This window comes from Oncorhynchus tshawytscha, linkage group LG09 (assembly GCF_018296145.1).
Source record: "Oncorhynchus tshawytscha isolate Ot180627B linkage group LG09, Otsh_v2.0, whole genome shotgun sequence".
NCBI lineage: Eukaryota > Metazoa > Chordata > Actinopteri > Salmoniformes > Salmonidae > Oncorhynchus > Oncorhynchus tshawytscha.
The window spans coordinates 64,670,801-64,693,783 of NC_056437.1; the positions used below are offsets into that span (position 1 = coordinate 64,670,801).

Sequence of the window (22,983 nt, forward strand, 5' to 3'; positions counted from 1 at the left end):
GTAGGATGCAATTTGGGACACAGCTGATGTTGACAATTAAAGCATCAAAGTGAGTGGTAGCTTCTTCCCCCTGCAGTGTCAACCCAAGTGAGATGGTGGTACATTCAGAATTACCACAGAAATGTTTGAGTGGTAAAGATCTTCTGTATCAACTCACAACCAAAAGTTGTATTGTTTGATGCCTGAACCTTCACTCAAATCCAAAACATTTGGTTTTTTAAATACTTTAATTTTAAAAACAAAACATTAAGATTCCAAAACAACTCAAAAGACAGCAACAAATGTAAAGAGCTCTTCAAGAACAAATAAAATCAAGTTTACCAAACTTTGGAGGGAGTGGGGATTATGGGGAGTGTGAGTGTTTATGGGATACTCAGGTCTGTCAAAACAGTCAAGAAACATGGTCAAAGTAACAACTTGTAACACTGTATAAAAGGAGGGTTTGGGAGAGAGTTGGGCAGGGGGGGGGTCGTAGAGGAAAGTAGAAGAGGAGGTGTAGAAGGAGGAGCAGGATGGAGAACTAGTCCCAGCTTGGAGTGGCGTTGGTCTAGTAGGGCCTGTCTCTGCGGTCCTGTCTGTGTTCACCCCTACAGCAGAAAGACATTTGTCACATTGTTAAAGGGGTTTTAAAAAATAAGATGAGGCTGGAGAAATGTAATCACTCAAATTCACAGACAACGCTATGGCTACAAGGACTGACCTATAATATCAACATTCTATTTTTAACCATGTTTTGTGGCTATACCGTGCCAGTTTACAATTACATTGTTTTTATTTCTTTATTTAACCTTTATTTAAGCAGGAGAAGTCCCATTGAGACCAAGGTCTCTTTTGCATTACAAAGCAGCAAGCAATACAAATGACACAATAAGGAGTTAATTACATCAATCAAGGTGGGAAACAAACACAAAAACTATAAAACAAACATACATTCTTCTTGGAATAGGTCATTTACCAAAGACACCAGAGCAGGGTTGTCAAACTCATTCCATGGAGGGCCTAGAGTCTGCAGGTTTTTGGTTTTTCCTTTCAATTAAGACCAAGACAACCAGTTAAGGGGAGTTCTTTCCTAATTAGTTACCTTTATTCATCAATCAAGTGTAAGAGAGGAGCGAAAACCTATAGACACTCCGCCCTCCGTGGAAAGAGTTTGACACGTGCACTAGTGTGTCCAATTGTAGGGTATTATGAAATGTGGCGTGTGAGATGCGTAAAAACAATGCAGTAAAACAAAAAATTGTAAAACAAGCTTATATTTTGGGTTCTAATGGGGTATGACAGTTTAAATAAGGTCACGAGGAATTTATATAGTTAAGCTATATTCTTCAAGAATCAATGGTATACATCATTCATTTTAAAAAGTCAAAAAACAGATGCATGTGCACTTGAGTTTGAATCTGGTATTTGTTTGTGTGTGTGGACCAGGGTGTTTTGTATGCAAACCACTTCGTGGCTGAGCCGTTGTTGCTCCTAGACGTTTCCACTTCACAATAACAGCACTTACAGTTGACCGGGGCAGCTCTAGCGATGCAAAAATTTGACAAACTGGCTTGATGGAAAGGAGGCATCATATGACGGTGCAACATCGAAAGTGACTGAGCTCTTCTGTTAGGCCATTCTACTGCCAGTGTTTGTCTATGGAGATTGCATGGATGTGTGCTCGATTTTATACACCTGTCAGCAACGGGTGTGGCAGAAATAGCTGAATCCACTAATTTGAAGGTGTTTCCACATACTTTTGTATATATAGTGTACATGAATAAGTCATTGTCTATGTACAATGTTGGGACACATGCACCTTCTTACCTTCCATCCATCTTGCCTGGTCCGAATCCACCCCTGTCGCCTCCGCGGCCGCCTCTGAACCCACCTCTGTCACCCCCTCGGCCCCGGAATCCCCCACGGTCAAAACCCCCACGACCCCCTCGGTCTCCACCGAAACCTCCTGACAAACAGAAATACAGAGAGTTAGAGACAAAAAAAGGGGGGAAATGTCATTAAAATGAGTAAACACAGAGCTACGACGGGCATCCAGTTTAATTATGCCCTTGGCCAATAGGCTAGCTAACATGGCCTAGTATAAAAGGCAGTCTACACGTCATCCATTAGTAAATAAGCAAATAATTCTCTGTACACCAGGCTTCCTTTAGCCATTAAACTGCTCCCTAAAGACTAAAACCTTTGGCTAAAGTCTGAAAGCCAGTGCAGAACGTTGGTTTCAGCCTTACCGCCTCCATCCATAGGAGACATGCCACCTCCGGTCCCCTCTGGTTTGGAGGACTTGCACTGGTTACACTCGTTCCTCCACGAAAAGTTCAGGTTCCCACACACCCTGAAAGGAAAAAGACAGAGAATCTCAGACACACACCATCATAACTAGCAGCTCACCCCCATCCCCAAAATATACACACACCTCATCCCCGACTTATGGGTTGTAAACACTTCCAGTCCACCCACCCATACCCCTTAGCACCGACTTACAGGTCGGAACACTTCTAGTCCACACACACCTCAGCCCTGACTTACGGGTTGGAACACTTCCAGTCTCCAGCTCTCTGCTGTCCTCCATTGCCACGGCCACCGTTGTCGCCAGAGAGACCACCACCACCACCTCTACCACCTCCGAACCCGCCACGACCCATCGGCCCTACAGAGAGAGGGTTAGAATATACAGGAGAGGTACAATCATACTTAGCTCTCGAGAACCCGAGGGGGGCATACCCAGCCCTTGATTTGTCAACTGAAGGTCCGGACCACAGCTTGGTCAACGAACTAGAATCCGAAGGCTCGGTTTTAACATTTAGAATCCTTAATCCTCACTAGTGATATGGTTTTGGAAACCTTTGAAAATAAACTTTCATATAAGCAAGAAATAATCACAAGATACACTTACTGTGTACAGTTAAGCAAAGTTGCACCAGGCTGTTTTCACACACCACCTCAGCTACGACACATCCTCTTACCTTGCGCTCACATTTCCATTGGCCCATTCCCTATTTCATAGCTGGATCACGTTTCTCAAAATACAGCCGGGTACAACTTTCCTAAACTGAATACAGTAAGTGTATCTTTTGAATTTGAAAAAATATTTATCTTATATGAAAGTTAAGTTCCAAATGTTTCCAAAATTGCATTTAGACAGAATATTTGAGGAACGTCTGAGCATTTCCCTCACGAGGCTAAAGGGGATGTCCAATGGTCTTGAATAATGGCTAAATCATACTGTGCTCTCATTCATGCCCTCCTTTCCATGGGCTATACAAAATTATACAGATACTTGGCCCCTTTTCATTGGAGGGGCAAGCAGTTTTGCTGGAACAGTTTCCTTTCAATTCAATAATTTTAGTAAATTAACTGAAATTCAAATTAAATAATTAAAAACCCTCAATTCATATCCTACGTGGACTAATATGAAGTGGAATTGACTAACCCAGTTGAGCCGACCCTATAATGACCAACTCACCACCAAACTCTGCCTCACCTCCTCGTTCTCCTCTCATGCCGCCAGCCCCACCCCGGCCTACTCCGAAGTCCGCCCTGCGGGTCGCAAAGGACACCTTGATGGGGTTTCCTTTGAAGTCCTTCCCTGCAGCGGAGAAAACAATATAATTTACAAAACACAAATATGAAGGGCAACAAGTGAAAATCACTGACTGTACCCATTTTCTTCAATAAACAAACCTATAAGAAAAACAAAATGCTCAGAGACTACACTTAAAAGGTACAGAAAATTATTAAAATAGAGAAATGCAGTGACCCACCATGCTATTTTTTTCACTCATCTATTTCATGTTGTAAGTTTTAGTAAAATATTTTATTCCCCGCCCCCCTAAAACAATGTAAAGAGCAGTTTCTCCACAGGTAATCCCCTCACCATCAAACCAGTCGATGGCAGCTTTGGCAGAAGGGGGATCGTCAAAGGACACGGTGGCCTCGCCCTTCAGCTTCCCTGTCTCTCGGTCTGTATACAGGTTGATCATGGGCAGACCAGTCTTCTTATTGATCTGACAGATGGAGAAAAGGGGAGAAAGGGATGGAGAGTGTGACAGAGAGAAAGTGGGAGAGGGGGAGCGAGAGTGAGATAGGGGGATTGAAGGAGAGAACGAGTAGAAAATGAGAGATGGGTTAAAAAAAAAAGCTACATTAAGATACAGAAGGAAAATGCATTAGATGGCATTGCATAGGTAAACACAATGGCCTACCACTCAAAACATAGCATGTTAGTAATCTACAGCAAAGCCTCAGGAAAAGATGCCACCCATGCACCAAAGTCAGGGCAGTGATGGGTGTGTCAGGTATAATTCAATGGAGGGAGGTGTTAATAAGGGAGTTCAATCAATCAATAAATAAAAAAAGGTAGGCAGGACAGTACCTTGATGATGCCGATCTGCTTGAAGAAGTCAGCCACAGAATCAACAGTGTAGCCATCTCCCATGCCTTGCACGAAGATGGTGTTGTTGTCAGAGTTATCCTGGTCTTCCACTGTAGGGAGGTGGTCAGACAAGCATAGGGTTCATACACAGTGACAGTTACATTCATTCATTATGTAAGGTGGTTCTGATCTATATCCCAGAAAAGACAAATACTTAACATAACTAATATACACAATTTACAAAAGGTAGGAGCAGATCAGAAAAGCAAGATGCATACTGCTGCTGACCTAGATATTACAGAACAGTATAGTGACACACTAATTAACTTAACATGATGGCAAGAAATATAATCAGTTCTAATTGTTGCACTATCAACTGTCAGAGGTCAGTACTTACTGGAGCTGGGCCCAACAGGTCCCTGGTCTCTCGGTCCTTCAGGAAGAAAAAGGACATATTTATGTTTGTTTTTGTAAGTGGACACTTACAAAAGTACCACACATACTACTATTCTACAGTCCCACAACTTCTGCACATTCACAACTATGCATTCTTTTGATTCTCTCATCCCTACAAAACCACTCACACAAAACACACCTACTGGTATACCGTTCTACATGCCTTTTGTGTAGTGTGCAGTGTATACCTGACATGGACCATTACAGTGTATGCTTGCCATAGACCAGACTCCAGATTTGAGACACTATTGAAGTGAAACAATGACCCACGACGCCCATAGTGTACGTCGTACAACCTTCCTATCACTTCGTCAGAAGAGTTACAACTGGACAGTTTTTTTCTCTCACCTTTATCAAATAAACCTTTCATTCCACTTTTAAATCACCCGTTTTTATTGATAATACATCCATTCCACATGTACCAACCAGCATTACTAGGAATGAATGCATTTAACACAAGGGGCCGAAGAGATCTTTGAACCCAGTGGACGATATGAACAAGGAACCGCCACGGATTGTTTGCCTGGGGACGTTCACATTCCTTCAGTTTGTCACCATTTGTCTCAAGTTTCCATGTTATTTCTAAGTTTGCACATAAAACCAGACCCACCCTTTGATCTGACATACACTGAACAAAAATATAAAACACAACATGCTACAATTTCAATGATTTTACTGAGTTACAGTTCATAAGGAAATCAGTCAGTTTAAATTAATTAATTCGGCCCTAATCTATGGATTTCACATGACAAATGCGACTCCTGTCTCGATATTGATGTTTTTTTTTATTACCCCTTTTTCTCCCCAATTTTGTGGTAACAAATTAATAGTTACAGTCCTGTCCCATCACTGCAACTCCCGTACGGACTCAGGAGAGGTGAAGGTCGAGAGCTGTGCGTCCTCCGAAACACAACCCAGCCGCACAGCTTCTTGACACAACGCCCGCTTCATTTCTGCCCTGGTCAACTGTAAGTGCTGTTGTTGTGACGTGGAAACATCTAGGAGCAACATCTCAGCCGCGGAGTGGTAGGCCACACAAGCTCACAGAACGGGACCATTGAGTGCTGAAGCGCATTAAAAAAAAGTATGTCCTCGGTTGCAATTGCCTCTGGAAGCAACGTCAGCACAAAAACTGTTAGTCGGGATCTTAACGAAATGGGTTTCCATGGCCAAGCAGCCACACACAAGCCTAAGATCACCATGCGCAATGCCAAGCGTTGGCTGGAATGGTGTAAAACTCGCCACTATTGGACTCTGGAGCATTTAAAGTGTTCTCTGGAGTGAGGAATCCCGCTTTAACATCCGACAGACAAATCTGGGGGGTGCCAGGAGAACGCTCCAGGCCCCAATGCAGAGTGCCAACTGTAAAGATTGGTGGAGGAGGAATGAAGGGGGTGAAGGAAATCTTAAATGCTACAGCATATGACATTTTAGACTATTCTGTGTGTCCAACTTTGTGGCAACTGTTTGGGGAAGGCCCTTTCCTGTTTCAGCATGACAATGCCCCTGTGCACAGAGCGAGGTCCATACAGAAATGGGTCGTTGAGATTGGTGTGGAAGAACTTGACTGGCCTGCACAGAACCCTGACCTCAACCCCACCAAACAACTTTGGAATGAATAGGAACGCCAACTGCGAGCCAGGCCTAAAAATCGCCCAACATCAGTGCCCTAACTCACTACTGCTTGTGATTGAATGGAAGAAAGTTCGTGCAGCAATGTTCAAACATCTAGTGGAAAGCCTTCCCAGAAGAGTGGAGGCTGTTTAACAGTAAAGGGGGATCAATTCCATATTAGTGCCCATCGTTTTCGAATGAGATGTTCAATGAGCAGGTGTATATACTTTGTCATGTAGTGTACATTTATATATCTATATATTTAAAAAATATATTTAAAAAAATAGTAGGGGGCATGGATCAGAAAACCAGTTAGTATCTGGTGTGACCATTTGCCTCATGCAGCACCACACATCCCCTTCGCATAGAGTTGATCAGGCTGTTGACTGTGGGCTGTGGAATGTTGTCTCACTCCTCTTCACTGGCAATGCAAAGCTGCTGTATATTGGTGGGAACATGCTGTGGTACACATAGATCCAGAGCATCCCAAACATGCTCAATGGGTGACATGTATGCAAGCCATGGAAGTACTGGGACACTTACAGCTTTCAAGGAATTGTGTACAGATCCTAGGGACATGGGGCTGTGCATTATCATGCTGAAACATGTGATGGCAGCGGATGAATGGCACAACAATGGGTTTCAAGATCTCGTCACAATATCTCTGGGCATTCAAATTGTCATCGATAAAATGCAATTGTGTTTTTTGTCCATAGTTTATGCCTGCCCATACCATAACCCCACCATGGGGCACTCAACGTTTAAATCATCAAGCGACACCGTACACGCTGTCTGGAATCTGCCCGGTACAGTTGAAACCAGGATTAATCCATGAAGAGCACACTTCTCCAGTATGCCAGTGGCCATTGAAGGTGAGCATTTGCCCACTGAAGTCAGTGAGGACGACGAGCATACAGATGAGCTTCCCTGAGAAGGTGTCTGATCTCAGACCATCTCACAGGTGAAGAAGCCAGGTGTGGAGGTCCTGGTCTGGCGTGGTTACACGTGGTCTGCGGTTGTGAGGCCGGGTTGGATGTACTCTCACAACAGTTCTGCTGGACATTCCTGCAATCAGCATGCCAATTGCATGCTCCCTCAACTTGAGACAGCTATGGCATTGTGGCCTTTTACTGGCCCCAGCACAAGGTTCACCTGTGTTGATGATCATGGTGTTTAATCAGCTTTTTGATATGCCACACCGGTCAGGTGGATGGATTATCTTGGCAAAGGTCACAAAATGAGAAATAAGCTCTTTGTGCTTATGGAAAATGTAGGGGATATTTTATTTAAGCTCATGAAAACACAGAACCAACACTTTACATGTTGCGTTACATGTTTACATGTTTATATTTTTGTTCAGTATACTTTGCGCAGAGGTCCAACTCTTTTACCATGCGATTGTGTTGCTGCTATCATTTTACCCACACCGTGGCCACTTTCAAAAGCTGTACTCTTCCTCTGTGGCCAAGATAACCCACTTTGCTCACTGTACAACATTTCTGAGACCAAGATATGACTTGTCTGTTGATTTCACTGTGCGTGATATTGTTCTGTTTTCATCTCGTGTGGAGAGAACCTTGATAATAATGCGAGAATGGACTGTGATAAATATATCTATTTTTGGGGGCCAAGAATGCATCATGCTTTAGTGCCGTTTCAAATATTCTGCTTAACTACATAAACACAAAAAAACGGAGGAAATTCAACAGGAAACAAGGCCTCACCAAGAGTTTAACATTACTATTTGATAGTGTATGGATCCCACCTCTGACATATCACAAGCATCGTGACAATACTATGACTGCATGGCAGTCATTATTTCCTTCCAGTCGTGCGGCAACACTTAATTTACCGGTTTGAGAAAATGGACTTTCCCCTGGATCACTGTTTGCCACAAACAGGTCTCTGGTACAAGAACAATTTGTACGCTGAACAAACACTTAATTTCTTTAGTGGACCACAGTTACAAGATGAGAGGGGTCATTAGTGCACCCTTGCAACACCACAAGAATCCTTTAGTGTTTTGTCCACTACCTTTCACTACCTACCTGGGAGCAAACCGTTTTTTCCTCATACATATTTCCCATTCTGTTCCCTTCCCTCTGATCAATGCCGTTACAGAACCAGAGTCAGGGTTAAGTATTTTCTTTTGATACATACTGTAAAATTACACGGGACAGGAGATACATTAAATCTGTCTATGCTTGACCTTTGAGTTCCATAGTCAAAGGAGGAATGACTAACATGCAAACCACACTGGCTATATTCTGTGCGTGAGCAGTGCAAAATAAATGTACACACATACACGTTATTCAATCAATTCGCATGTGAACGAGTGTCTGCGTAGCCAAGCGCTAAAATAGAACTCTATTCAAAACGCTTCACATGGTGCAAGTTTCTCCCTTATTGGATATTAGGAAGATACAAACCCACGTTGATGCTTGGAAGACAAACGAGGACAGATTAAAGATAAAGAAAAAACTAAGTAGGTTTCCATTGTTGTCTGTGGATTAACTGTCGGAGTAGAGAAACACAGACTTTTGTATGGCTCTGGGTCAAAACTCGACAAAAGTACCAGCTAAAGAGAGGACCATATGCATGTCAAATAAAATAACCCAATGTCCATGAATGCATGTTTCGACTTGCCCCAAAACTAATATAGATGGTTCACAGTTGGTTTTGATATTTTAACCTGCATGTTATGATCGTGTCTGATGTGGATGGATATATTCAACATGTGAGCACGATGGCGCCAGTGTAGTCAGCATGTAATTCCAAGATGGTAACAACAACAAAAAAACACCAGCACCATCATCAATACCACCATTGAAGACTTTACCATCATCAGTACTTCCACCCATGGTTTTTTAAGTGGACTGTCTAGGCAGTACACTTCGACAGTATTTACAAATCAGAAGGTGCAGAGAGCCAAATTCCTCACACCAACAAAACAGTGAGCATAGCATTACAGAAGGGAGAAACATAACCAAACACCCTACGTCAGTTGCTTTCCTTAGAGTTCACCCTGCAATTTGATGTCATCACACATATTGTAGAATATTGTGAGGATACTTTTGTAAAAAAAAAATTAGCAACACTTTTGACACCGTTGTGGAGCCCTGACTATTTATCTGGACACAACACTTTTGTCAAAATCTTCTCAAGCAAGAAGAAATACCTTATTTGACCATTGAATCTGAACAATCACCCAGGTAGGCAAATTAAAACTTTGACACTTAGAAAGACCTTCCGCCTCAACTCAAATAATCTTAGAGCCCAGTGACTTAAATTCAGAAGATTAAAGCAAGGTAACTTCAAATCAACAGGGATGGAAGTTACTGTACAGCTCCCTCTGCTGATAAGAATTTTGGAGTGCAGTGTAAACTACCCTACGCAGTACCAAACATGACAGTGAAATTTCGGAAATGGAACATACACACTGATTTTTCTTACCTGTTGAGGTGACAACATGCAGTACATCCATCATGTGCTACATAGCATATTGAGGTGTTATAGATGTTTTACATAAGAAAAAAACAAGACAACTAAGATATAATACAAATAGCAGATTTTTATCCAAGGTGACTTATTCTGGAGCTACATTAAAGCATGGCGTCAGCGTCATTTTGCCCAAGTACGTAAGGTTCTACATATACGCACTCACAGAGAGCAATACAGTCAATGAAAATCAGCTCACTTGGATGCAAAATCGAAATTTGAAAGGAATCATCAAGTGTGCGTAAGTTCAAGCACCCAGTCATGACAAATATAACAATCAGCCCTAAATAACAAAAGATTAGCTGAGTCATCGCTGAAAAGGGGTACGCCGAGGTTGCATATAGGAAAGGATATATATATATTTTTTTAAAGAATCATTTAACTAATTCCTTTGTAGCCCATTTAATAACTTGCTTTTTCAGTTGTCGTAAATTCATCAAGTAAACGAAGAAAGACAACCACAGAGTTTCTAAACCCAGAGGTGCAAGGTCGCAAGAACTCCGGGGTACGCTTGCAAATCAGACCAAGCAGACCAACCTGGGGTGTGGCTGCTTCCATTTATTACACCGAGATCGATTACCCCGCCTCTCCAGCCCCGAACGCTTGCCGCCCCAATGTAGCTCCAGCCTTACAGTCACGCGTGCTTAGGTCTATTGTATGGGTGTGAGTCCAGCGGGAATCAAACCACACAATCCTAGTGTCAACTGAGCAAAACAGGACCAATAGATCTGTTGAAAGCAACCCATCTAATGAATAATAAAGACCTTAAATCCTAATTACACTTTGGTTTTCTATCATGGCCCTTTTTCACCTCAATATGCTATGCTTTCTTTCCATTCTACCCAGAACTCCTGAATATTAGATTTGTTTCTAAGATAAAATCATGACCAATCTTTCCTTGTTAGCCAACTTTGTGTAATACTTCCCATATTGGTTGTTCTTCCGACATCAATTTCCTCTTCCCACGTTCAAAAACCATCACATAATAAATAGTTCTAATGTCCAGGGCCAGTTTCCTTTTTGGGCCCAATAATCTAAATCTTTTATATCTTGTTTTTCCCCCTCCCTTTAAGCTTGACTCTTTAAACCCACCAAATCTCTTATTTAAAAGAGTTTTGTCACTTACCACCAAACTTATTGAATCCTCCACGATCGCCCATTCTGATGAGGAGAGAAAGGCGAGACGCATTGAAGGCTGGTGTGGACGGAGCCAAATCTCTCTAGGGTGGGGGTTTCCACCCCCCTTTTTTTTTACCCCATCCCCTTAACTCTCTTTTCACTTCTTTCTTACTTTGTTCACCCCCTATCTCTTCTTTGGAACCACCCTAGGATTTGTCCCTTCTCCTCTACAACTGAGGAGTCGGAGGTCAGTTTTGAAGACCTTTGCATCTTGTTTGCAAGTGGGTTCTAATCCGAAGATCAAAATTGTCCACAGTCACTTCTCCTTGCTTTGTACAAGAGATCATTTAACACTCCTTTTGCATTGATCTCTGAAACCAACTCAGACCAAATGTTCTTGTTTCCTGGAACTGCTGTGTCGTGTTGTACACTGTTTTATAACACTGCAAGAACAGCTGCGGAATCCAAGTAAACATAAATTAAGCACCTACAAAAAGGAGTTTCATGAAACCTTCCTTGATATTTTCTATATAGGTGACCGTCTTGAGACTTTGACATTGTCTTAAGAGCACACTTCCTAGGTAGGTCTTTGACATCCGTACTAACTGATCAGCCAGTGGGTCAGGCTACTTGCAACTCTTATTCTTTAACCCCTGCCTATAGTCCTCTCAGTGAATTTCTCCTGCCTGTCCTTCCTTCTTTCTACCATTCCCCCTTTCCTCAAGAGAAAAAAAACAAAATGAAAAACAGAAGCCCACCATGGAGAGGTGAGAGCCTAGGAGGAGATTCAGAGATTTATTAAAGCATCATATCACACAGTAAAGGGTGGGTGGGAAAGTGGCGTTATAAAAAGGTGAAGAGGAGGGTGGAGTGAGAGGATGGCAAGGTCATGTGGTGTGTTTGTGTGTGGACAGTGTCAGTATGCACAAAGGTTTGCCAGTGAGACCCTTCAGATAGCTCACTAAGATAAATAAATCGTCACATGGCTGCCAATGTAAGCAGAAGATAACTCTTGATGAAATGTGATTAATGACTACATCTCTTGCTTATTGCTACCATTTCAGCAACATAGCATGTTTAAAGTTAAGATGGATGACGTTTAGCAGTGTTCCGCTTTTAAAGAACCACACAACTGTTACTAGGAGTCAGTTGCACAGCTAGGTAGTTAATGCTAGTAGGATTCGTCTTACTTCATCACAGCGGCTTTGGTGATGCTGTATTTGCACACAAGCAACCACAAACACAAATGTGCACTTTACACAGCATTTCCCTGTAGCCATGTATTGCGTTTGCTTGGTTTGAGCATGGACAGTTTTGTCAGTGTGAACGTGCACCACGCTAGTATGACCCTCAGTTCAGGTTCCATAGATAACAGGCAGCGAGGAGAACATGGGGACTGAAGTAAATTATTTAATAACCAAATAATTGGGAGAACCTAAGACCGATGTCTTTATCACATTCAAAAACTCCTTCCTTTGTAAACAACCCCTATAACCAGCCTGAACACTGTTACTTTGTCATGTCTCGTGGGTCGCTTGCACATACAACTCCAAACTATTCAACCCCTACTGAGTTAGAGTTTTCCCATTATCATAGTTGCACTAGCACACCAGTGCATCCATTTTTCATTGATCAAATTGACAAGTGCTTCCTATAGTTCACGTGGACAATTACATCTTTCCTTGTCCCCCTTGGATTTCCAGGTAACCGACAATGTCACCAAGACAATCATTTCACCACTGAGTTGTTTCTGTACAAATCAGACCGGTGATAGTATTTTGGGGGGATATCCAGATAGTTGAAATACAGGTTAAAGAAAAACTCCAAATGGAGACTTGCTTGCGCGACTCGAGCGCGCTGTGTGACTGAAACAACAGCCTACCTGTTGGTTGATCATTGCAGCCTACTCCTCCTGCTCCTCTTCATTTGGCCAACTTAATTCTAATTTTAATTCCATTCTGCATTGATTAGAAATCTCTGACATCACTTGCTACACATGAAGCCTCTGACTGTAGCAGCGCTTTGATTGACCGACAGTTAACAACAAGCTACACGTATGAAACGTGTTTAGGCTGACAGTGAGTCGCAAAATTTATTTATTTTTTTTTTAAATGGGGTGCACTTGTAAAAACTGTCAAAACTGTTTTTTAAATATAAATGTGGAATGTAATAGTCTATCCTTATAGACTATGTAGCAATATCACAGAAATAATAATAATACACACACTCTAGGGATGAACCCAATTAGTCGTTAGGCTGTTGGTCGACCGAGATCGTTTTAGTCGAGCATTAACACACACATGCGCGCCCATCTCAGTGAACTAATCCATTGGAGGCCTAGACTAAAAGCCAACTTATTATTGTTCCGAAAATGCAGTCGGAGGCTCCATATGGAGAGTGTGGGGCAATTGCGGAGCCTCCAGAGGAATGCAGAAGCCAAATCGAGCTCCTCACCGCATCGCCATGCGCCTCCCAAATTTTGTAACAATGCGGAGGGCTCTGTAGAACTCCGCATTGACGTGATTGGTTGACGGTAGGTGGAGGCGGTACATCCTGTATAAAACACAAACTCACTTTCTTGACAACAGCTCTGCACTGCTCCACGAAACACAAGAAGTATGAATGCCCTGACTCCTGCTGAGGCAGTATCACCGTAAATGCTGCATGGCCAATGCAGACGTCAGATTGACCATGTGCCCAGATGCACTTCTCTCTCCAGAATGTGCTCTCTCCTGCCAGTTTGTTAACATTCATTGTTTCATAACTTCATTGTGTGAATTGTTTGCATTTGATTGTTAGTGTATATCAATTCCCCATTACATATATCAGTAGTACATTTAATGTTAATTCCTATCATTTCTGTTAATGCATTCAATATTAGGCTATTATTCCAGTTGGAACGGACACATTGTTTGCAGTGTGCACAACCTATGCTACACTTGTGAGAAACAAGTTTTGGTTCATTTCATTCCATTCACGAGTCAATTTAGTCATTGGCTTTGTTTTGAGAGCTCCTGTCAATGATGAGTTAAGACGTACATGCATAGAAGTAGTCCTATAGGCTACCTGGCCTGCGAGTAAATGTAGGCATATAAATGTGCCCATTTGGGGATGTGATAGTATTTCTGATTGGCTTAACACACCACCACTAATGACCTGTGGAGCTTCTCAAAGTAATGTTTTCTTCACCTCAATCAGCAACAAAGTCTGTTTTTACATCCATTGAGAATGACAATAATTCCTCAAAGTATTTGAAAAATCTTTCCAGCTCTCTCCCTTTTGATAACCACTGGGAAAAAGTCATGCTCTGATCCAGTGGAAATGTCATAAAATAGTTCTACCTGATTACTTCTTATCAGTGCTTGACTTGGACTGAAATAGGTTCCGGTATTCGTTTTGGGTGCTGGTACTGTTTATATTTAGGTGCAGGAGCTCCACAATACTTTTAAGCTAATATTTTATAAGAGGAACAGGAGCTCATACAGTAGAAAATTTGAGGTGCCCATACTCAGCTCCGGTAGAGTTCCTGCCCAAGTCAACCACTGCTTCTTATCCCTTGCGCAAATAGCCGACAGCTGTGTCTGTCCCGAGCTCACTGGTGAGGGAAACTGAGCCCCCAGAATATTTTATACAAGGTTGCAAATTTGCAAGGGCAGGCTTCAGGCCTGACCAAAGTTAATAGTTGATACAATGTTTCAAGTTCATTGCAGACAGGCCATGTGTAGCCAATGTGATTTATAAGATTGTTTTTTTTATACATTTTTTTTTTTTAAATCAGTATATTTTCTACCTGCAGGCTGCAATGTTTTTATTTGTTGGCTTTATGTAGGCTATTTTTACATAGTTGACAATAGAAGAAGTTACTTTTTAGGTTTGTATCATTTAATTTAGATTTGTATAGAATTTTGATTAACCATATGACAATGATTTTGAGACACAAAGACGTTATTATAAATTAAATTCAACCGTTTCATGAAAATGTGCATATGAAAACCCTAACTGGCACGCATATCGGTAGAAATGGTCAGAAATTGTCATCCCCATGAGAAAGATTACAGACTCCTCATGTAGCCTATTACAGGCAACTTCAGGAGCGTAATGGCAGAATCTGAAAGCCAGCAGGAGAAGGTTGGTTCAGATTAAGTTTCTCTCTTCTGGTTATCTAGATCTTTTGCGCCCTCGAGGCATTTGTCTTATTTCATCAAACCATAAGCTCAATGCGTTTAGTTGATTTTATTAAAACATATAAAGGTGTGTCTATTTATAGAAAAACACTGGTTGGTCGAAAGGACAGAAGACTTTCGATCGACCAAGATTTGTTTTTAGTCGGGGACAGCCCCAATACTCTCCCAAGTAATGGAATACTAATGTCTGTTCAGATATTCAAATAACCATGCCCTTCCCTATCTTGTAATAGCCCAAATACAGACACTTTGGATTGAGTATCAACAACACTACTCATGTGTTTACCTGACTGATGTGTAGATGTATCCAAACATCGATACAAGAGTTGAGTGTGTGTGTGTGTCCTTTTGTTATGTGGTGAGTCCAGATCAATGTTATGGGGGACTGATGCAAGAAGTCTAAGTGAATACTGAGGTGGGTGTGTGTGTGTGTGTGTGTGTGTGAGAGAGTGTCTGGAGGAGCGGAGCTATTGAGTCCTTACCCCATGCCGCCAGTGCCTCTTTGACCGCCACCTCGGTCAAATCCTCGGTCACCATCCCCGCGACCCCTAAAGCCGCCTCCCCTTTCTCCACGGCCTCGCCCTCCACTATCTCCGTAGCCTCCGTCCGAGCCACCATACCCTCCTCCACCCCCTCCTCCCATTGGTGGAGAGTTGCCTCTGTATCCTGTGGAGTAGTAGATGGAGGAAATAGAGGTTGAGATTCCAGGTGGGTGCTCAAAAATAGAAGGGCGGGTGCATTTGAATGAACGTCAACTGGACCTCTAATATCAGAGGGGGATCCTTACCTCCACCCCCCTGACTGTACTTGGTCTGCTGGCCGTAGCTCTGGGGTGGGGGTGAGCTGTAGCTGGGGGCCTGGCTGTAGGGAGCCCCCCCGGGCTGCTGCTGACCCCCGCTGCCCCCATAAGCCCCACTCTGTCCAACGCCACTACCCCCGTAGCCACTTCCGCTCTGGCTCCCATAGCTGCCCCCGCCCCCACTCTGCGACTGCTGCTGCCCGAAGCTAGAGGGCTGGGAATTGTTGCCATAGCTACTGTGGAAAAGGGAGAAAAGGGGAACAATGTTATTTTAAGCCCAGCTGCTTTCCCATTTAGGAACACTAAGGATATTCATATGCATAAAAATGTCAATGTTTATCCACACATTTTGTATGCTCATCCCACAATGCAGAACTCACAAACACAGTCTTCCATAGTCTCTCACCTGGTAGAAGACTGTGCAGCAGCAGACTGCCCTTGTCCATATCCAGAGTAGGGCGACTGCTGGTTGTAGCCGCTCTGTGGTGGCTGACTACTACTACTGTTGTTGTTGTTGTAGCCCCCAGAGCTGTAGGGCTGACCGCCCTGGGATGGAGGCTGAGAACCATATCCTCCTGAAGGAAGGTCACAGCAAGGGAGAGAGAGAGGGGACGTGAGGTGGATATGCATCTGCAGACTTAAGCTACCAAGCACCAATTTTGGAAGCAAAAAAAAAAAAAAACTGTCAATAAATAGCTCCATCGCCAGATAATACAACAGGAGACAATGCTTAGAGACCAGACTACATGAGGAACACAACGCCTATAGCGGCTGGTTTAAATGAAGATTTATTGTGGTGCAGTTGGTGACGTACCTGACTGCGACTGGCCGTAGTTAGACCCGTAGCCTCCCTGGCCGCAGGAGGCGGAGTTGCCCTCAGAGCTCTGGTTGTAGCCGCCACTGCTGCCGTAGCCCTGCTGGGTGGACGACTGACTGTAGCCAATCAGGCTAGCCTGGCCACCACCATAAGACCCATATCTGAAAGTAGCAATCACAGATATTAAATGGAGTGGCGACATGCACATAAAATCTCATCTCAATATAAGAAATGGGTCACTTCAAAATTGGTGTGACAAGTAGTTTCAGTGAGAAACAACCTATATAGGACTTCACGTACATACAGAAAACACCTTTCCATTGATGTAGTGTTCGTAAATTGATTAAGCTTGTAGAAAATAATATAGGCTGGGCTTAGCTAGAGCCATGCATTTAACTTTAGTTGACTCTGGGTTTAGCAATCCGGGATAAATTTAACTACCACTAATGAGAGGATACCAAACACATATTTTGACTCACCCCTGGGCTGCAGTCGGAGGGTAATCTGAGGAACAAGAAAAGGGATGTGATCAGTAGAGGTAGCCTAATAGTAGGGTGTCCACCCGCTCTGCCTAGTGGGTGAAAACACGCTTTGGTGATGAAATTTCCCTCAAATGTTATAAAAAACACTTTTTACCAAGACATGATTCTTCATGTTCTGAACCGTTCAGTGGGGTCTCTCTAACAGATCATTAACATTATATGAAAACATTTAGATTTTGTAACCTAATGTATAATTGACAGAGCAGGGCTGCTTCTCTCGCAGTAACTTGAGGATTTTACATGTTGTGGTGGTCGTCTGCAAAGTTGCTTCTGCGGGTCATAAAAAGCTAAATAAGCATGACACGAACTTAATTAAATATAAAAGGCTTTGAAAATAAAAGGCTTGCCGTACACGCAGTGATCAATTGACATTTCAGAGATATGCATGTTTTTGTAAGAAATCTTAAAAACCGTATTACAAAAATACTACGTTATGTCTCAAAATAGATATCCATCTAACCTCTATATTGTTTTATGTCCTCTGGATTCGGATATGTGAATTCTCATGTAAAAGCGTTTCTCCCAAGAGTGATGCAGTGTAATCACTGTACAGCTTTTGGGTGTGTGGAAAGTGTCTGCAGGAGGGTAAAAACCGAGATGTCCATGTTGTGGAGGAGATAATCTAATGTGTTGTAGAAGTGAGGAGAATGTGAAGTGTTGCAATTGTGGTGGGAAGCCATGGAGCTTAAAGAAAAAGTGCAGTTTTAAAGAGAGTTTCCTGCAATGCGAAACATTTTGCCATGGCTTATGCCATCTGAGTGACTTAAACATATCAAAATCAATGGGTGCCCCATGCCATGACAAAAATCATTCTGAATTAATTATGAATTTTTGATTCTCCCTAAAAGTCTAGCTTTTATTTTGGTGATTGTGAGTTCTCAAAAAAAAAGTTTTTAAAAAAATCGATTTTTCAAAGGTCATCCAACTCGGAATCTCAGGCCTCTTTCTAGAGCTCCAACTTTGACCTGAAGATGACTGATGTCATGATTTTACCTTTTATTTTTCAGAGTTCCCAGTGGTTTTGAACGCAGCATTTCTTCCAAGCTATGACGACACATCTGGCAGTTCCTTCTCTGTATGTTCCTATGAGCTAGCCGGCAAAATAAATAGCGGGGATACGCCTTACCGGTAAAACGTGAGCTTATCACAATTAATACAATATAACCCCAAAAACTATAGGCTATTAGAACATTATTTAACATTAATGCATGTCAGCCGGGAGGTATACTCTCCCCAAATTGCGCTGAGGTTCAATAAGAACACTTACATTTGGTCAAGGCGGAGATGAGTGGCAGATGAGTGAGCAGCTGAGACACACGTGGCCGAGAAACGCATAGATGAGTGGCTGAGTGAGACCGAAGCGTGTGCAGACAACAGTGGATGGATCAATTCAGGCTACAAGTGTAGGCCTAATGACAATCACAGAATGTCATTACAATACACGTAGGGGTCTCTTTCCATTTATCAAATTGCAGGTAAATTGAATTAAATTTGAAAAAGAAAAGGAGAGCTGCACACTAGGAGCTTCAGATGCAATAATTTAATAACCAACGTTGACAGACAAGCTATCTTCATCAGGGTATAATGACAAACACTACAGATCACTAGTTTATATAGTATCAAAGGATACACACAAGTGTCTGCAATCATGTAAATGTTTGTAGGTCTATGTAGCCAATTTTTTATCTATGATTGTATGCTATCCATTTGTTTTTTTATATGTTCCATTCCTGTCTGGCCATGTTTACAGACACCTGTGTGTGTCCTTTGACACTATGTAAACTAGTGACCCATTGTGTTTGTCATTATACCCTGATGAAGACAGCTCGTCTGTCGAAACGCTGGTTATTAGGTTATTACATTATTGCATCTGAGCTTCTAGAGTGGGCTCTCATTTTCAAGTGTTCTCTACTCCGCTAGCCAGCACCTCGCCTAAACATGTGTGCGTTTCTTTTTTCTCTAGATTCAATTTAATTCAATTGCCAAAATGATTTTGTCTAAGTAACTTATTCCTGTCTACAATAATCATTAAAAATAGGCTACTACACCAGAAAGCATGATTTGGCCACCGAAGATCAATAAAAATGTTGTCTGATCCAAATCAAATCAAATCAAATCAAATTTTATTTGTCACATACACATGGTTAGCAGATGTTAATGCGAGTGTAGCGAAATGCTTGTGCTTCTAGTTCCGACAATGCAGTAATAACGAGCAAGTAATCTAACTAACAATTCCAAAAAAAACTACTGTCATACACAGTGTAAGGGGATAAAGAATATGTACATAAGGATATATGAATGAGTGATGGTACAGAGCAGCATAGGCAAGATACAGTAGATGATATCCCAATATGTAATTGGCATACGAAAAGGGAAGACGCATACAATATGACGTCAATCTACCCTGGAAGAGGAAATTATTGTCCAAAAACAAACAAAAGCAGCAATGACCCAATGATAAAGACAGTGAATATGCACACTCACCGGGGGTATGACCGATGTTCTCCGCTGGTGCCAATAAGATACTAGGCTACTGGTCGCTCAATTAAGTTACATTTTATTTTAAACCTGTGGATTGTTTTAAATCGCATAGCCTACAGTTGGAAGGTTCCGCAATTTGGGCAACGTGCCAGGCAAATACCAAATAGGCCTAGATGATAGTTGAGTTGCAACTGTCAATGAAAAGCAGAGATCCAGGCATATCACAATATTTAAATAAACAATTGCGGAAAAACAGTTTGGAAAGCAAATGGCTATTGCCGTAAAGAGAGTACAATGAAAATAATCCAATCTAATTTCGTTAACAAAATTCTCAACTTAATTGAGCGACCAGTAGCCTAGTATCTTATTGGCACCAGCGGAGAACATCGGTCATATCCCCGGTGAGTGTGCATATTCACTGTCTTCATCATTGGGTCAGTGCCGCTTTTGTTAGTTTTTGGACAATCATTTCCTCTTCCAGGGTAGATGGACGTCATATTGTATGCGCCTTCCCTTTTCGTATGCCAATTACATGGAACAGACAACATTTTTATCGATCTGTTTGTCAGTCAGCAGAGTAGTCTACTCTATAATTTTTATAGGATTAAAAAATATTATACTAATGTCCACATTCATATAAAGTGCAGTAGAATTGCATGAAATGTGTTTATAAAATGCCAACAAGAAATGTATCTGATAGGCCTATAGCCTAAGCCTGCACTGCATTTTACAGTCTTTTTTGCAATCAGTGATTGAGTTATATTTTTTCAGCTTAAATTATGACTATCCAATCTAATCATCACATTAGTAATAGTAGGCTGTTTTACATAAGTCTGCAAACGCGAGGATGCATGGAATGCTTTATTATAAGGGTGCATGTTTATGGTGAAAAATAGCTTTGCGCCACATATGTTAAAAGTGATATGACAAGTATTTACTAAGGCTAGGCAACTAGGCATACAGACATTATATACAGTGCATTCGGAAAGTATTCTGACCCCTTCCCTTTTCCACATTTTGTTATGTTACAGGCTTATTCTAAAATTGATTTTTTTTATTAAGAATCCTCATTAATCTAAACACAATACCCAATAATGATAGTGAAAATTGGTTTTTAGAAATTTTGACAAATGTATTAAAAATAACAGAAATATCTTATTTACATAAGTATTCAGACCCTTTGCTATGAGACACAAAATTGAGCTCTGGTGCATCCTGTTTAGATTGATAATCCTTGAGATGTTTCTACAACTTAATTGGAGTCCACCTGTGATAAATTAATTGATTGAACATGATTTTGGAAAGGCACACACCTGTCTATATAAAGTCCCACAGTTGACAGTGCATGTCAGAGCAAAAACCAAGCCATGAAGTCAAAGGACTTGTCCGTAGAGCCCAAGAAAGGTTTTTGTCGAGAGAGATCTGGGGAAGGGTACCCAAAAATTTCTGCAGCATTGAAGGTCCAAGAACACAGTGGCGTCCATCATTATTTAAATGGAAGACATTTGGAGCCACCAAGACCCTTCCTAGAGTTTGGCGCCTGGCAAAACTGAGCAATCTGGGGAGATGGGCCTTGGAAAGGGAGGTAAGCGACTCACCCCATCCAATCTGACCGTGCTCGAGAGGATCTGCAGAGAAGAGTGGAGAAACTCCCCAAATAGGTGTGCCAAGCTTGCTGCGTCATACCCAAGAAGACTCGAGGCTGTAATCGCTGCCAAATATGCTTCAACAAAGTACTGAGTAAAGGGTCTGAATACTTACGTAAATTATAATGGCCTCCATTATAAAAAAATATATACATTTCTAAAAAAAAAAACAGTTTTTGCTTTCATTATGGGGTATTGTGTGTAGATTGATGGGTGGGGAAACGATTTAATTCATTTTTGAATAAGGCTGTAGCGTAACAAAAATGTGGAAAATGTCAAGGGGTCTGAATACTTTCCGAATGCACTGTATGAAATGAATATGGCTTCGACTTGCAATTCGATGATTACACCTCTGAAAGAAAAATAAATGCGTGCGCGCACTTGGTGTCCCGTGCCGATAAGATATTACATTTACTTTCACCCCTGCCTAAAAGTAATCTTATTCCACGGACTATTTCGAATGTTACCTAAACGACCAAGCTAATAAAATGACCTCTACAAAACTAGGTCAGATGCTAGCACAAACCGGTCTCCTTGCTTGGTTCAGTTGGTTGTTGTAACGTTAGCAGCTAGCTAAACAAAATGGTGGTTGTCGAATCTAACTAGCTAACGTTAGCCGTCTTTGCTTTGGCTGGCTAACTTTTGTTTGACTTGACTAGTTCACTTGCCAACAGTTACAAACATGGTAAATGTTTCATTTATCTAGCTAAAATACAACATATGTATACTATATAACGTTATAGTTAGCTTGCAAGCTAGCTCCTTTTCAGACGTTAACCAATTATTTATTTTTAATGGCCACTTCAGATATAACGTCTTGTCTAATGTATCTTACCATTCGACGCCATCTCCTCGTTTAAAACCTTCAAACTTGTCAGATGTTGATTATTTCGCTAACGTTGGGCTATTCTTCAAGACCGCAGGTCACACTAGCTGCTAAAGGCAGATAATTGTTCTCTCAGCCTCCAGTCATATGCCGCGTTCAAGGGCTATTCGAAAATGTCAGCTTTGCTAACTGGTTGTAGTTGGACACGTGCAGCGTTCATCCAGTTAAGTCGGAACAGTCCGAGTTTCCTTGTTCCAAATAGTACATGAATGCAGCAATATGCATGTCAGATGACGACAATGTAATGCAAGCGTCATCAAGGGCCAAATTTATCCATGGCACAAGGTTTGTCTGATTTAATTCTCATCTATCAATGAAGCAAGAAATTAGGATTTCCATCTGCTCAGAAGACCATGTGTCAAATACTTGAGTTGCCACAAAAGTAGACAGAAATTTTAATAGAACACTAATTATATTAAACACATTTTCTCCTTTATTAGAAATGGTCCAGAATCATAAAATGTCTTGTGTGGTATAAAAAAATAATAATAATTCTAGGCAATTGTGTATACTATGGAATTGGTAACAAGGAAAAATCATTTTCACACTCAAAAGACTCAAACAATCAC

The 22,983-nt window shown here is 41.6% G+C and overlaps 1 protein-coding gene across 5 annotated transcripts; it reads right to left on the minus strand.

Moving 5' to 3' along the window:
• Window positions 1-208: 208 nt before the first annotated feature.
• LOC112251726 (RNA-binding protein FUS) lies at window positions 209-22,521 on the minus strand. Of its 5 annotated transcripts, none has more exons than XM_024422685.2 (15): window positions 22,364-22,521; window positions 17,339-17,363; window positions 16,857-17,020; window positions 16,449-16,617; window positions 16,031-16,275; window positions 15,726-15,909; window positions 11,067-11,101; window positions 4,770-4,805; window positions 4,373-4,482; window positions 3,875-4,004; window positions 3,464-3,586; window positions 2,527-2,647; window positions 2,229-2,332; window positions 1,807-1,945; window positions 209-587 (listed from the first exon to the last, which is right to left on the minus strand). In XM_024422685.2, the coding sequence occupies exons 1-15, from the start codon at window positions 22,374-22,376 to the stop codon at window positions 548-550; spliced, it is 1,638 nt and encodes a 545-aa protein (XP_024278453.1). In that variant the 5' UTR covers window positions 22,377-22,521; the 3' UTR covers window positions 209-547. The 5 variants fall into 5 exon arrangements, with proteins under 5 accessions (XP_024278453.1, XP_024278459.1, XP_024278450.1 ...); XM_024422691.2 differs by having other exon boundaries at window positions 3,482-3,586; window positions 16,031-16,278; XM_024422682.2 differs by having other exon boundaries at window positions 16,031-16,278.
• Between the last annotated feature and the right edge of the window lie 462 nt (window positions 22,522-22,983).